Here is a 13,912-nt window from a genome sequence, read left to right as displayed (position 1 = left end):
AAGACGATCCTTCATGCGTCTATGCAAAGGAGGCAATACATCATCCTAATCGCCTTCTCGGCTCCCTTCTCTTTCCTCTCCTCCCAGGTTGGGCTGCTTCACACTCTCACACGCAACGCCTCACAACGCCGCTGTCGGTGCAGAGGCTCTCGCAGACTAGCCTCCTCGCATCCAGCAGAGACAGGCGCAGGCCTGTGCAGAAGCACGTGAAAGCGCGAAAGAGGTAAGGGGGGATGGCTCCCTGTACACGCAATAACATGGGTATCACTTCTCCACCTCCATCATGCGCAGCTTTGCCCCCAGCAGCACCGTCTCCAGTAACCCCTGCTCCACATCCCGCCGCTGCTTCGCTAGCACCGACGAGGGCGTCTGTCGCATAATTTCCAGATGCGATTCCGCCTGCCGCCGCCGCGCCGCATCAGCCTCCATGGCATCCTTGTGGAGCAGCGTCTGGTGCTGCTGAAGCAGGAGGTTACGGTAACCATACTGGAGAAGAAGCGAGGAGAGAATGACCTGTTCACGGCACGCCGTTTCGCGGGTTGGGCTGCTTGGCTCGAGGCCCATATTTCGCCTCCACAGAGAGTCGGCGTCGGCGTCACACAAGCTCATGTCTGCGTCACTGCCCTCCGCTACGCTTGTAATGCTGGCGTCTGCATTCGCGGTGCCGCTGGCTGGTCCATCCGGGCCGGCGCCACCGCCACTCACATCCACCACAGCGGAAGCGGCGGCACTCGCCGTCAGCAGCTGCTGAAGTCCGCCGGCCCGTTCTAGGGCGGTAGTGAGTTGCTGCCGCAGGTCCTCCCTCTCTCGCTCGACCTGGCGTAGCTGAGCTCGCCACGTGTCATTGGCGGTGGACACGTCGGCGACGGGAGCAACCATGGCACCCATCTGGCGCTGCAGAATGCCAACCTGCCACTGCAGGCTGTCGCGCTGCTGCCGCACCTCATCCAGCTCGTTCTCCAATGCCAACAAGCGGTCAACCGACCCGTTGGAGGCGAAAGAGCTGCTGAGTTGGTTGGTATCGTCATTGCCGAGTCCACGCAGTCGGTCCTGCTCCACCGTGAGCACGAGCACACGCGACTGCAGCTCCTCGACCTGCGTCTCCAGCTCCACGCGTGCCCTCATCTGCGCAGCGAGCCTGTCTTCCGCTACCGCGAGTTTTTGCACTGCCTCGCGTCGCTCCTCTGACTTCACCATGATAGCCTCCTCCGCTGACTTGAGGCGGCGGCGCAACGCCTGCAGGGCCATCTCGTGGGCAGCCGCTGCCTCTTTCAGCGCCACCACCTGCGTAGATTGCTGATTCGCACGCTCGGCCAGGGCCGCGATGGTCTTGTCCTTCTGTGCGCAGCGCCGCTGCCACACAGAGAGGATATCGCTACTGCTGTCATCACCGGCTTTGCTATCGCTGCACTCTGCTGCCGCCGCCACCGACATCGCACCCAGGGCGGGAGACACTTTTGCCTGATCACTAAGCAGCAGTCGATATTTACCCTCTGCCGCCTCTTTGTCCGCTGTGCTCACCCGGTAGGCATCGTGCAATGCGGCAAGTTGTGTCGTCACCTCGGCCAGCTCGCGCCGTAGCTGGTAGGTGGCGTTGCGGTAGTAGCCCTCGTCCTCCTCGCCAGCGGCGGCGGCGTTCAAGTTGGCACTGCGGTGGGACGGGGGCGACGGTGCAAAGCCAGCGGTGCCACGTGGGACCATTGGAGAGGCTGCCACGAGGCCGCCACCGGCGAACTGCGGGTTCATTGACGAGCGAAGATGTGATGACGAGCTAGATGAACCCTGCTCAGATGCAGCACCAGCGTGCTGACGAGGCTTTAGCTGGTAGGCGTGCATTATCTCCTTCACCCAGTCCGACAACACCACCTGCTCCTGCCGAGGCAGAGCCCTGACCTCGCTCAAGACAGCAGGCACGCCACTGAGCACGACAAGAGCGACAGCAACGCCAACCAATTGTGTGAGTTGCTGCTGCTGTGCCACGTCTGCTGCGGCGGAGTCGTCATCACCAGCGACTGGCAAGCCAGCGAGTACCGCTGGATCAAGGCCGTGCGTGACAGACGTTGAGGATGTAGTGCGCATGGCTTCCTGAGCGTACGCGCTGATGTAGCGGAGAAGCAGGTTCATGTTGCGCCTTCGCTGCTGCACATCCTCCACCGGCATCGGCCCTGTCAAGGAGGCGACCGTGTCCTCTTCAGTGGAGTCAGAGCATGTCGACGGGAATGAGTTGGGGGCGATTAGCCGCAGCATTGCGAACAGCGCGATGCCGTCGCAGAGCTGCGTAAAGCGCGCGGGATCGTGGCCTGGTGCATCCGAGTGGGTGACCTTCAGCAGTCGATCCACGAGCACCAAAACGGCTGCCTGGCGCTCTTGGCTCGTCATGGTTGACTGCAAGCAAAGAAACAACAGCAGCTACGCGGCATCACTGTGTGTCTTCGTCTTCAAAGGGGGAGAGGAAGGGGAAGGCGGATTCTGGGGTGATGATGGTGTATAGGAAAGGGGAAGAGCAGGAGTGGTGCTGCGAAAAGAAAATGGCAAATTGCCTGCACCTATGCACCCATACGTACACCCGCATACTCCGCGAACAAACGAGTAGAGATGAGGAGGAAAGGTAAGGGAGGAAGGAGTGTCAGCCTGGGGAGAGAGGGTCTCCGTACTGGTACAACGAGCATGGTACCAGGTGTTTACCTAGCATAGAGCGAGGCGAGAAAGAGGATTGGCGTTCCCCTTTATCCAGGCCCTCTCTGTCTGCGCCTCAACGGGCAAGGCGCAGAGAACATCACAGCTATGGGCACGGAAAGACCCCGCGTGCGAGGAGATAGCCAGAGATGGAGATGAGGTTACCAATTCAAGCAAACACGCACCAGGGATGACTCACGGAGTGAGAGAGCAGTGCGGGTACAAATTTTCTTCTCGACTCTCTTGTGGTGTTTTTCGCGGGGCCCAAAGGGTAAAAGTACGCCTCCTACCATCACTAGCGACCACAGCGGAAATCGAGAAGAGGGGCCTGCACATGGGCCGCTCCACCATCACATACGCCTCACTCTTCTGCCCAGCCCTCCTTCCTCCTCCTCCCACCCCTCCCCCGTAAACCTCACGCACATAGAGGCAGACGCGTACACAGAGGGTGAGGGATGAGGCGGAGGGTGGTGCGGAGGAGGACGATGCTCATCCGAGATACCAAATGAGGAAGATCGGCGACCAAACAAAAGAGCAAAGGAGATGAGGGCAACACAGCATAACGCCAGTCAGTCAGTCAGTCAGTGTGTGTGGGTGTGGGTGTGTGAATCTATGCGGGGTGTGGGTGTGCGCGCGTATGGGGGAGAGGGAGGGAGAAGACCGGGTGCGCGGCAATCACAAAAAGGATGAAACACAACTCGATAGCCGCACATATTGGTGTTGGTGTACTCTGTTGAGAATGGGAAGGAGAACGCAATCGCATGGCGTCCGGAGAGAGAGAGGGGGGGAGAGGTGAGGGTAAGGCGGGGAGAAGCTCGTCGACTGAGCCGCCGTCCCAACGACACCCACCTCTGATTCGGATCTCCCGCCTCTGTCTCTCAGCGCGCACCTCGCTCCGCCTTTGTACTCATAGGGGGAGCAACGGGCGCCTTGATTGCGGCTTGCACATCCTCCATGCTCCAGCACGGCTCCGCGGCGAGCACGCCTGCGATGGCGCTGCGACCACGCTGGTTGTCAAACCACAGCGAGACGACGGCGGTAGCGGCCAAATAGCGACGGCGATGGGCCTCTGAATCAGTCGCCGCCACCAGCACCGGAAGCATCTCATTCTCTACCCGCTTTACAGGAGAGCCACCGCCCACAGTGGCATCGATCTCGAGCAGAGAACCTTCCACCTCAGCAGCACGAGAGCGATTAGTAACGTCGCCAAACAAGTGGCGCGGCAGAGGTATGGCGGCAACGCGGTCCACACCGACTGCACCACCCGGCACAACGCCGGCCGACTTTTCCTCCACTGTCAAAACGACGCCAGCTGCGTCACAGGAGGCGGGGTCTCTTCTGTCGGTTGATGGTTCCTCTCCGGACTGCGTCATACCACGAGCGTAGACACACGCTTGCTTCCCCCAGTCGACCTCAGTCTTGTTCCCCATGTCGATGACATCCTCGCGCAGCATCACTTCTAGGTGAGCACCAGTGCGAGAGGTGAGAGGCGGTGCGCCGCCTGTCACTGTTGATCGGGCTGCGGTGAGTAGTCGCTTTGACCTCGGCGACGGTGATGGCTGCGGACGCCACTCGATCAGCTGGCTTACGGCCGTGATACCCATGCCGGCCGCCTTGAGCGTTAACAACACCCGCGCGTCCTGGCAGAGCGCCGACTTCAGCCCATCGGCAAAGCACACGTTTCGAATGGCGAGGAGGGCCAGAGTGGCTGCTGGGGCATGCAGCGAAGATGCTGGTGTTCCAGCAAGCTCCAGTAGAACGCTGAAGAAGTCGGATTCCTGCAGAAACAGCTTGGCAATGGAGACATGCAACGATAGCGCTGCTGCGAGGCGCAGCCAGTGCAGCGGCACAGCGAGATCGCGCCGGTGGCGCCGCATCTCGCGATCGGCCTCCACCACGGCACGGGCGAGGTACTCCATGCCGCGGTGCCTCAGGAAAGCGGACAGAAAGACGTTGCTGCTTGTCGGCACAGAGGATGGACCGGCATCTGTAAGGGCTGTGGCGCCCTCGGCAGCCTCCCCCGACCGCAAGCCACAGAGTGCCGTGCACACATCGCAGCCGACAGCAGAAATCATGCCTCTGTCTGAGCACAGCGCTGTCCCGCCGTGAGGAAGGGTGCGCGAGGGTGAGGCAGAGGAGGCAGCAGTGGCGCCTGCGCAGGTGATGGAAGGCGAGTGCTGGGGCGACGATGCGGACCTGAGGCGGCGGTGGCGATCTTGCGACGCTGATGTCGGCGAGAAGGCATGGCTGCTCAACCCGGTCCCGGATGCCGAGTCCGCTTTCACCCAGCGGCTCGGCATGTGAAGCGTCAGTGCCAGGAGGCGGCCAAACAGAGTTCGGCCAAGCGGATCCCCTGTACTGGCGATCTCGGTGAGGATGCAGCGACGTCCCTCGTGGGTGTCAGCCATGCTTCGTAACGCAAGCACGACAGTGGGCTGCAGCTGGTCGACACGCAGCGCATCACACAGCACGGCGCACAAAGCTTGCCGCTGGGCGCTGGTGAGCAGTGGCTGCCGTCCCGCGGGGCTCTTCTCCTCGTCCTCTCCCCTTGGGTTAGAGGTATGCACGGCATTGTCTGCCACTGTCGCGCCTGCGCAAGAAACTAGACTCGTTAGCAAGGATACTAACACTTGGAAGCGCTGCAGGTCTCTTGCGGCTTGTTTAGCACTATGCGGCTGAGGAGATTGTCGGCGATGAGAGTTACGACCTCCTTTTTTCGCCGAACTGGACGACAGCCGTGTGTGCTCCTTGAAGGAATCGACAGTGTGCTTGAGGGAGGTGATGTTCTCGTCCAGCCATCCGTCGCCGGAGGTGGCTGCGCGCATCGCTGCGCTGTGCACACGCCGCAGCAGGCGACACTGTAGTCCGCTCACGCACGGGAGGCGTTGCAACGTGGTGGACGCTGCAAACAACGCGGCGCCGTGGGATTCCAGCACGCCAAGCTGCTCCGCTGGACACGCGTCCACGACCGCGGACAAGAGCGTCGCCGCCAGGCACCGAGTGCGCTGCGACACACCCAGCGACGTCTCCTGCATTGCAGACAAGGCACCAGTGCAGATATCCTCCACCAGTCCCACACAGCCTTGTTTCAAGGGCAAACCGCCGGGTACTCGAGCACCGCCAGAGGTGCCCACCTCGGTCTGGGCAACGCAACCGTACGAGCCCGTCAGCCAGGAAGCGCCAACGCGACTGGCCCACTGAGTCGCTGCCTGGTAGCCGAACACGAGCGCAGGCGGCAGTGCCCACGACGGGGACGAATGAGCCGCGTCGGTGGCCCCGGCCTCCGGCGCGAGCGCTGCCTGGAAGCGTCTCGACAGCATAGCCACCACATTGCTCGGCGTTGGCAGCGTCAGCGCCGCTGCCACGGCATCGCACAAAATCCAGGAGCTCAGCGAGGCGGCCTGCACCTCAGCTGCAGCGTCGCACAGCAGCGCCTCCAGCGCGCGGAACAGCGTTCCTGTGAAGTTGTACTGCAGCGCAATCTGCTCAGCTGCCGTGACGGCGCGCGAGCACGCATCCTTTATGACGCCACTGCTGCCCCGACAAGTCACTCTATGGTCGCCCTCAATCGAGTGCTTGAAGGCTCTGCAGATGCGTGCGAGACGCCTATTGTCTGCGGTGATGCCCTGCAGAAGTAGCACCCACTGTGCTATCGACGACGCGCCAGCTGGACAGAGAGGAAACGTGACTGCCTCCTCCATGACGACCCCTTCCCTCGTCGCACTGCACAGTGACGATGGTGATAACTGCTGAGGGTGGCAGTGTCGCTCATGCAACGTGTGGCGGCGGCGAGCCTGAAGGTAGCTCTGCAGGTGTGTTGCCAGCTGAAGCAGCGCGTTCACCGCGTAGGCGCTCCCCGTGCTGGTGCTCCGCCTTCCCGACGCTATCGTCACCAGAAGCTTACGAGACAAGGGACTGTCATCAAAGTGGAAGTACTCGTTCAGCAGCTCGGCCCCAGTGGGAAGCCGACGGCGCTGTTGGGACGGAGATGGCGGCTTCGCCTCGCACGAAGGCGCTGCTGCCTGTGTCGCTGTCTCTGCGCCGATCAGCAAGTCCACCAGTACCGTCAGCCATTCGGCAGCGGCTGCCGCCTCCCACTGCGCGGCGCGAGGTCCGTAGTCCAACACGCGCGAAACAGCTGCGCTGGCAAGCGAGGGCATATATCTGAGAACCACCAGCACTTCCTCAAGGCGCTGACTCAAGTACAACAGAAGACGATACGGCACCGCGCGCACGGGAGGGTGCACGCTGCACTGCGACACACCCGTGAGACTCGGAAGAGCTCGCACAAGATCCTCGATCGTGAAGCTCGAAACGCACACCGGAAAGCCTCTGCGGCTGCGTAAATGGCCTGCTTGCGCGTGATACTGCAGGCATGCGTCCAGCGCCACCAGGGCACACTCGCCAAGAGAGGTGTACCTTGAGCAGCGCAAATTCAAAGGTACATGGTGCACCGAAGAAGCCGCCCCACTCTCCTGCGCGGCCGTAACATCAGGGTTGCTGACCGCCACGTCGACAAGCAGTGGTATCAGCGACTGAGCAGACAGCGCCAGTTCAGCCTGAATCGACGCTGCCGTGTCACTTCCGTCCGACGGCGCCTTTCCCGCTGGCACAAAGGTCGGTGCAGACGTCACTGCCGAACGGTCGCCCGCCGCCGCACCCCAGCGCACCTCGTCCCCCAGTACGGCGGCCACGAGTCGGCAACCGAGCACCGCCACCGTTGTTGCATCTGTCCGCACGCTGCGCAGTGCATATTCAAGATAGACCTCGTCCGAGAGAGCGCCATCGATGCTGGTGGGGGTGTCGAGGAGAACAGATCGGCAGCCCTGTGCACGCCGGACAGCCATCTGCGCCACCTCAAGGACACGCCCCTGCAAAACCCACGCACGCTGCATGTGGGCAACAGCACCAGTGTGGATGTTCAGAAGAAACGAGAGCAAAATCACCCCTATAGAGGGGCGCAGCAGCATCGCTGCCTCCTGCGCCTTGCGGGCCGTTGCGTACGGAAGCAATGCGGAGCCGCTCACGCTTGGGTCGCTACCGCCGTCGCGGCCCTCTCCATAGCGGAACAGGGAGGGGTGGAGGGAAAGTCCAGTCACTCTCGGATCAGCGCCAACGCCGCCGTAGTCCAAGTGGTTCATTGCCGCCTGAGCCGATAGCATCGTAGCGCTCGTAGCAACGGCGATGTTCGTGTTTGTTGGCGTGATGGCTGAGACAGCCAGCGAGGAAATTCCGTGATCGCCACTGTTGTTACGCGCTTGTCTAGGCGACGTTCGGCCGCCATCCTCGGCCAGCTCCGCGCGCAACATGGGCAGCAGCGCTGAGGCAGCCAAGCCCAGCACGCAATTATGCGTCTCCTCGCGCAGAGCGCTTACGGAGTGCATGTGGCCAATCCAGAGCAGCAGGAGTGTGAAGAGGACGCGATCGCGCCGGGTCCGCGGAGCCGCCATCAGGTATCGCCCAAGCCCGCAGCGAAGCATCTCCGGAGTCAGCGCCTCGCCAACCACGGGCGCGTCGGCGACAGTCAAGCACCAGAGCCAGTCAAAGGCGGCAAAGAAGGCGTCGTGGGAGCGAGACGCGGCAAGGTGCCGCAAGGACTCCTCGGCCATGGTCAGAGGCACCGCACACACAAGGCGCGGCGGCTCGGCATCCACCATAGAGCTTACGTCGTGCAGCTGCGAGGGCGGTGCTGGAGACTTGTCTGATTCCATGACGGGGTTCGCGGCGGGTGGCGAGGGAGAGCGCGCTGCCTCCTTTGCAAGGGAAACGTCACTACGAGCAGCAGCAGCAGCAGCAGCGCCACGAGCCTCCTCTGTTTTGCCGGGAAGCGCTGCTGCACTGCTGTGGCGGCGCTTTTCAGCTGCTCGTAGGCCTTGCTCCAAGTCATCCATCGCGCACAGTGTAACAGCGTTGGGCGGCGGCGACGGTGACAACCTGGGCGCCAGCGCCGCCCCGGTGATGGTAACATTCAAGTCAGAGTCATCCACAGTGGACTCGCGCGCGCTGTACCGACTGTATGGCGGTATGCCAGGCGGGTCGTCGCCGCCTGACACGAACGCCGCAGCGGTGGCTTCACAGCTGTGCCGAAGTTGGCACTTGCGAAGCCGTTTCGAGGCTTGGTTGAAGAGAGAGACAGCAGCCAGTCGACGAGGTCCCTGCTGCACTGCGAGTAGCTCTGCCAGTGTGTCGGTGGCGTGCTGCAGCAGCACCCTGTGCTCCTGGACTGCCTCGACGAGAGAGTGAACATGCTGCTGCAGAGGAATTGACTTCCTCAACTGAGCTAGCGTTGCTTTGTCAAAGCCCAGCCGCACGCCCTCGCCGCGCGCGTCATCCACGCTGTCGCCGATGCACATGCTGCCGAGAGGGTCGCGTCCAAGCGGAAGGGCTAGTAGTTGCTGCAGAAGACTCGCTGTGATGCCGTAGGTCTGCGGCGGTGCCATCTGGATCACGTCAACAAGTACCTCCATCATGGGGCCCGCGCGGGCTAAGACCAGCAGACTGTAGTACGGGTCACCGTCTGCGTGAAGCGAAACCATGAGGTCGATGCACTGCGAGATGGACTCGGCAAGCACAAAGCTTAGTTCATCGTTGAGCGCGACGGCTGCTGACGGGGGCGGCGGTGCCGAGAGAGCGAAGGCAGTTTCGTCGTGGCGATGCAGAAACTCGTGCGGGTACTCTGCGAGGACGCAGCCGCGCCATGCATCCAGCAGGCGCCGAAGGAGGTCTCCTTGCTGCAGTACCGCTGCAATCGACACGCGTGAAAGCAGCAGACGCTTCAGCAACTCGGCGCCCTCCATAACAACCAGTGCATTGTGATGCGTCAGCTTAGCTGTCAGCTCAGCAAAGAAGGCGAGCCACTTTGCCTGGGTGAAGGACGCCGCCGATGGAAACGGCATGTTGTGACGACGACAGGAAAGGGGAAGAGTGAATGGAAACAGGGGAGGAGGGGGGATTCGGTTGCCCTCGCCCGCAAACGTGTGCTTAATCTGTATATCTGCGTGGGTGTGTGCTGCGTGTGGGGGAGTGTAGGTGCCTATACCCCCCCCCTGTACGTATGTGCGAGCGAGAGAGGTCTCGACTTGATGCACTTCCTCTATGTAGTGATGAGGATGTATGGTTCTGAGTGGCTACGCGTGTGCGTCTCTGGAGCGAAGAAGAGGAAGAGAGTGAAAGACGGCCTCTTTGCCCCCCTCCCCCTTCTTTCTGTTTCGTGTACGCGTCTGCAGCCTCCTTACCCCGCGTTGAGGAGGATTGCCGTCGATGACGCTGCTCGTTCTGAATTGAACTACACGTCTATGTGGGTGTGTGTGTATATGGTGGGTCCGGAGAAAAAGAGCACAAAATGACTATGCAGTCGTGCGCGCCTGCGCCCGCCTCACGCAGCTTCACACGTGACAGTGCAGCGTGATTTGCCTTCACTTGCTTTCCTTTTACATGCACGTAGGTGCTTTGGCGTGTCAGAGAACGGGAGATGCATTCGTGTAGAGGTGAGAGGGAGGGAGAGGAAGGGAAGGAGGGAGAGAGAGAGAGAGCGGCATGATCGAAGGCACCACACAGTAAAAGAGTTTCGAGGAGTACAACCGAAACCCAAGGTGCGGCCTCACTCCAAGCACAGAGAGAGAGAGAGACCACCACCACCACACGTGTACAAGCACGCTGGTGCATCTCGCCAGTACAGCGGCGAGGGAGGATGGAAAGAAGGAAAGTGCACTGAGCAGATACAACGCTACCAAGCCAAGAGCGTGGCGTTTCGTTTCTTATTCGGTTACTTCGTCTCCACAAAAAAAAAAAGCAAGCAGCGGCCTCGATGAGAGCTCACACGCTCTTGACAATGTGCACATCTGCTTTCACACATAGACGACCACGTGCGAGTCGAGCAGCCGTGAGGTGAGCCAATTGCCCACCAACGCGACGCCGGATGAAGCCACAGAGACACAACCACAAGCGGAAACCATGCTCATAAGTCGAGACCCCACATCTTGCCCACGCGTCTCTGCCATTCGTACCGCCATTCATGAAGTTATGCACTGTCACCACATGCGATCACAACACGTACGTTGGTGCAGAGAAAGAGCCGCGCACATGCATCATGTGAGGTACACACACCCTCCTCGCCGCTCTCCAGGCCTGTCGGCAGACTAAATAGGGCGAGCAGCGTCAAAATGAATAAAAGGTCCCGAGCACATCTTCATCAGCTCTACCGCGTCGTTTTGACCGCTGTAGTACCGCGCAAGGTAGCGCCGCTCATGAAATCCCAGCTGGCGATACATGGCAAGCGTGGCCACAATCGCCTCCTCGTTACTCTCTCGCTCCGACTTGCCAGGATTGGCATCTTGGCGGTGCTGCTGCGGTTGCATTCGATCTTGCGCCCATCCTCTCGTCGCTTTGTCGTCGTCGTGGGGACGCTTCTCTGCCCGCCGTGCCACCGCCAACGTGTGCAGGTGCCACCGCTGGATGGTATAGGCAACACCGTCACTCCCGTCAGAGGCGAACACACCGGCTGGCACCTCCGTGCGCGCCAAACAGTGCGTCAGAAGCCATGAGGCGAGACCGCGACGCCGGTAGTGCGGGTGGGTTAGGACAACTTGAATGTAACCCTCCACAGAGGGGCGGCACATGCCGATATTTGAGGAGGTCGCGGTCGTGCTGCTAGCGCTGGCGTGACCGCTGTGCGGTGTTCGGCGATTCACCAAAGAGCAAGCGAAGCGTGTGCCTGCTGATAGACGCACCCACACGACGCCAACGACACAGGCAAGTCGTGGCGCACGCACACTGGGCCACGAACTCGCCGGGAACCTGTCATCTCTGCCACACGAACACCTTGGTGCTGTGATCGCCTCTTCCAAACTGTTGGTCGAAGCACTCTCCTTGTCCTTGGGCATTTCAGACGCTCCACCATTGACCTTCAGCTCGATGGTCCTCCGTGTCTCGGTTGTTGCCGAATTCGGTATTGCCACCCAGTACGTGTGCACCTGCAGCAGCTGCGCACGACTGCAGGGAGGGTAGGGGGCGAAGGACCACTCAACGCCTCCATCAAGCTGCTGCACCACATCGAGATAGGAAAGGGGTGATGCGAGATTCGCCTTTGACGGCGACGAAGTCGGTGCTGATTTGCACGCGGGCACTGCTGTGTCGCCTTCGCGCACGGTTTGCTTCGGCTTCTCCAGGCAGTAAATGCTGAACTGCGTGGCAAGACTCGCGGTTGCAGTCGGTGGAGGATACACGTCACGCATCAGTGTGCAAGCGGGGAGGCGGTGCTCCCCTAAAACCGGAAAAGGTGCGTGTGCGGGGTTGATGAAGGGGAACGAGGAACTCACACGCTATGCCCCCATTTCCTCAGAAGTCCCTCTCAAATCGCGCAAGCCACCCTCTTGCCTTGGCAATGCAACGCCTCAAGAGCACACACTCATGAAGGAAGAATACGAGCGGGGGCGGAACGGCGTGTATAGGCTGAGACGCCAAAGGGCAATCGCAGCGCCGGTGTATGTGGAGAATGGAGGCAGCTGAGCAGAAAGCGAAGAGGACAGTGAACAAAAAAAGCGACATACAAAGAGAGGGGAGGGAGGGGAGAGAGAGAGCTCCAGGGAGCGACAAACAATAGCCGGTCGCTTGCTTCCGCAACAAGTCGCCACAGGTGAGAGCACACACCACCAAATGACTCATCTGCCTCCTCGTACTCGGCATTGAACTACGGAAGCACAAAACAGCACAGAAGAGCCCAGCTGCCTGGGCTCCTCCCTCCCGGGACTGGCACACTCCAGTGCCAGCACCTGAGCAGCGAAGAGCAACGTAGGCGCATAAAGCACCTGAATGGCTCCGCTTCCCACCCCACTTCATCCCGATTGTCAAGATGACCCTTTCACACCCATGTGTGCGTGGATGAGCAGACGAGGTTGGTGCTTTCTTTGACGCAGGCCTCCCCATCTCCTCACCTTGTCAGCGTGTGAGCTCAGCAAAGACGTTCTCACGAGAAAGAAGGGGGCAGAGTGCCTGAACGCTCGCATAGAGTACGGCGCTTGATCATACATGGAAGCAGACTACCCCACCCCCTGCATGCGTCCCACTGTTTGCTCCGTGCCTCTCAAGGGCACCCCCGCGCCTACGGCAGCGGTGTCACCGAAATCACGGTGGACGGATGCAGCAGTCGGTCAGGGTCGCTCGTCACGCGCAGCTCGCGGGAGTTCAGTGTCGCCTTTCCCGATCCACCGCGCTCGACTGTGGCTTTGATCAGATCCTGCAATACCCCCATTGCCTTGCCGACCGCCAAATCGATGGGGTGGTTGTGTGCAAACGCCACCAGCGAGGCCGCAAACACGTCACCCGTCCCCGTGTAGCGCCCCTCGTAGTACTGCACTACCCCCGTGTAGCGCTTCGTCGACCCTGTCACTTTGTCGTGGCATGAAAGCAAGAAGCGAAGGTGTGTCGGGTCGTCTGGCATTGTGAAGGACTTAATCACCACCGTGGGCGTGCCCTGCTCGTGAAACCAGTTCGCCGCCTCGATCGCCGACATGAGATCTTTCACCTCTACAGTACTCAGGATCGACGCCTCGAAGTAGTTCGGCGTGGCAATATTCGCGTGGGCAACCAGCTCCCTGTATGCTGCCACCACCTCTTCCTTGCAGTACAACCTCCCGTCGTCACCCATCACGGGGTCACAGAAAAACACGATATCCTTTTTCCCCTGCTGCTGGCGCTTCTCTCGAACCTCGGCGACGGTCGCCGCTACGTGGCGGATGATGTCGGCGTTGTTGATGTACCCAGTCAGCACGTACGCGTAGTCGCTCAAGAAATCGTTGGCGCGAAGGCCATCCAAGAGAGTGGTGAACTCCGTGAGATCCATGCGATGGCCCTTGATGACTGGATAGCCGCTGTGGTTCGACAGGCTTACCGTGTTGATGGCATCGACATCAAACCCGTGGAGCTGCAATGGAAACGTAGCGGCCTTGTTGCCCACATACCCATGTGTCACATGGGACTGGATCGACAGCACATTCTTATCACTTGACATGACGCTGAAGAGGAGGAGGAGGAGGGGGGGGAGGGGGGAGGGGGCGTCGTCGATGTCGACGTTGTGTTTGCGCTTTCCTTGTCTACAAAGATCGTTGCATGTGCAGGTGAGTTCCTGCAGATCTGGACGAGTTGGTGGACAGACTACTAAGTAGCACGACGCACACGCACACTGTTGTCCCAACTTCAAAGGAAAGGAGAGAAAAGACGGGCAAACCACACAAATCCA

At 60.6% G+C, this 13,912-nt stretch overlaps 4 protein-coding genes across 4 annotated transcripts; all 4 read right to left on the bottom strand.

Moving 5' to 3' along the window:
• Positions 1–264: 264 nt before the first annotated feature.
• On the bottom strand, positions 265–2,379 carry LBRM_30_1400 (conserved hypothetical protein; the record flags this gene model as incomplete). Its single annotated transcript, XM_001566720.1, has 1 exon — positions 265–2,379. One exon carries the CDS (start codon positions 2,377–2,379, stop codon positions 265–267), a length of 2,115 nt encoding a protein of 704 aa, XP_001566770.1.
• A 1,175-nt stretch (positions 2,380–3,554) lies between these two features.
• On the bottom strand, positions 3,555–9,572 carry LBRM_30_1390 (conserved hypothetical protein; the record flags this gene model as incomplete). Its single annotated transcript, XM_001566719.2, has 1 exon — positions 3,555–9,572. One exon carries the CDS (start codon positions 9,570–9,572, stop codon positions 3,555–3,557), a length of 6,018 nt encoding a protein of 2,005 aa, XP_001566769.2.
• A 1,242-nt stretch (positions 9,573–10,814) lies between these two features.
• On the bottom strand, positions 10,815–11,909 carry LBRM_30_1380 (conserved hypothetical protein; the record flags this gene model as incomplete). Its single annotated transcript, XM_001566718.1, has 1 exon — positions 10,815–11,909. The coding sequence occupies one exon, from the start codon at positions 11,907–11,909 to the stop codon at positions 10,815–10,817; it is 1,095 nt and encodes a 364-aa protein (XP_001566768.1).
• Positions 11,910–12,775: 866 nt separating this feature from the next.
• Positions 12,776–13,684, bottom strand: LBRM_30_1370 (putative Pyridoxal kinase; the record flags this gene model as incomplete). The annotated part of the gene is made up of 1 exon (XM_001566717.1): positions 12,776–13,684. The coding sequence occupies one exon, from the start codon at positions 13,682–13,684 to the stop codon at positions 12,776–12,778; it is 909 nt and encodes a 302-aa protein (XP_001566767.1).
• Between the last annotated feature and the right edge of the window lie 228 nt (positions 13,685–13,912).

Source organism: Leishmania braziliensis, chromosome 30 (assembly GCF_000002845.2).
Source record: "Leishmania braziliensis MHOM/BR/75/M2904 complete genome, chromosome 30".
NCBI classification, from domain to species: Eukaryota; Euglenozoa; class Kinetoplastea; order Trypanosomatida; family Trypanosomatidae; genus Leishmania; species Leishmania braziliensis.
Note: the sequence above shows the minus strand (reverse complement) of the source record. Positions and strands in the feature narration are given on the sequence as shown.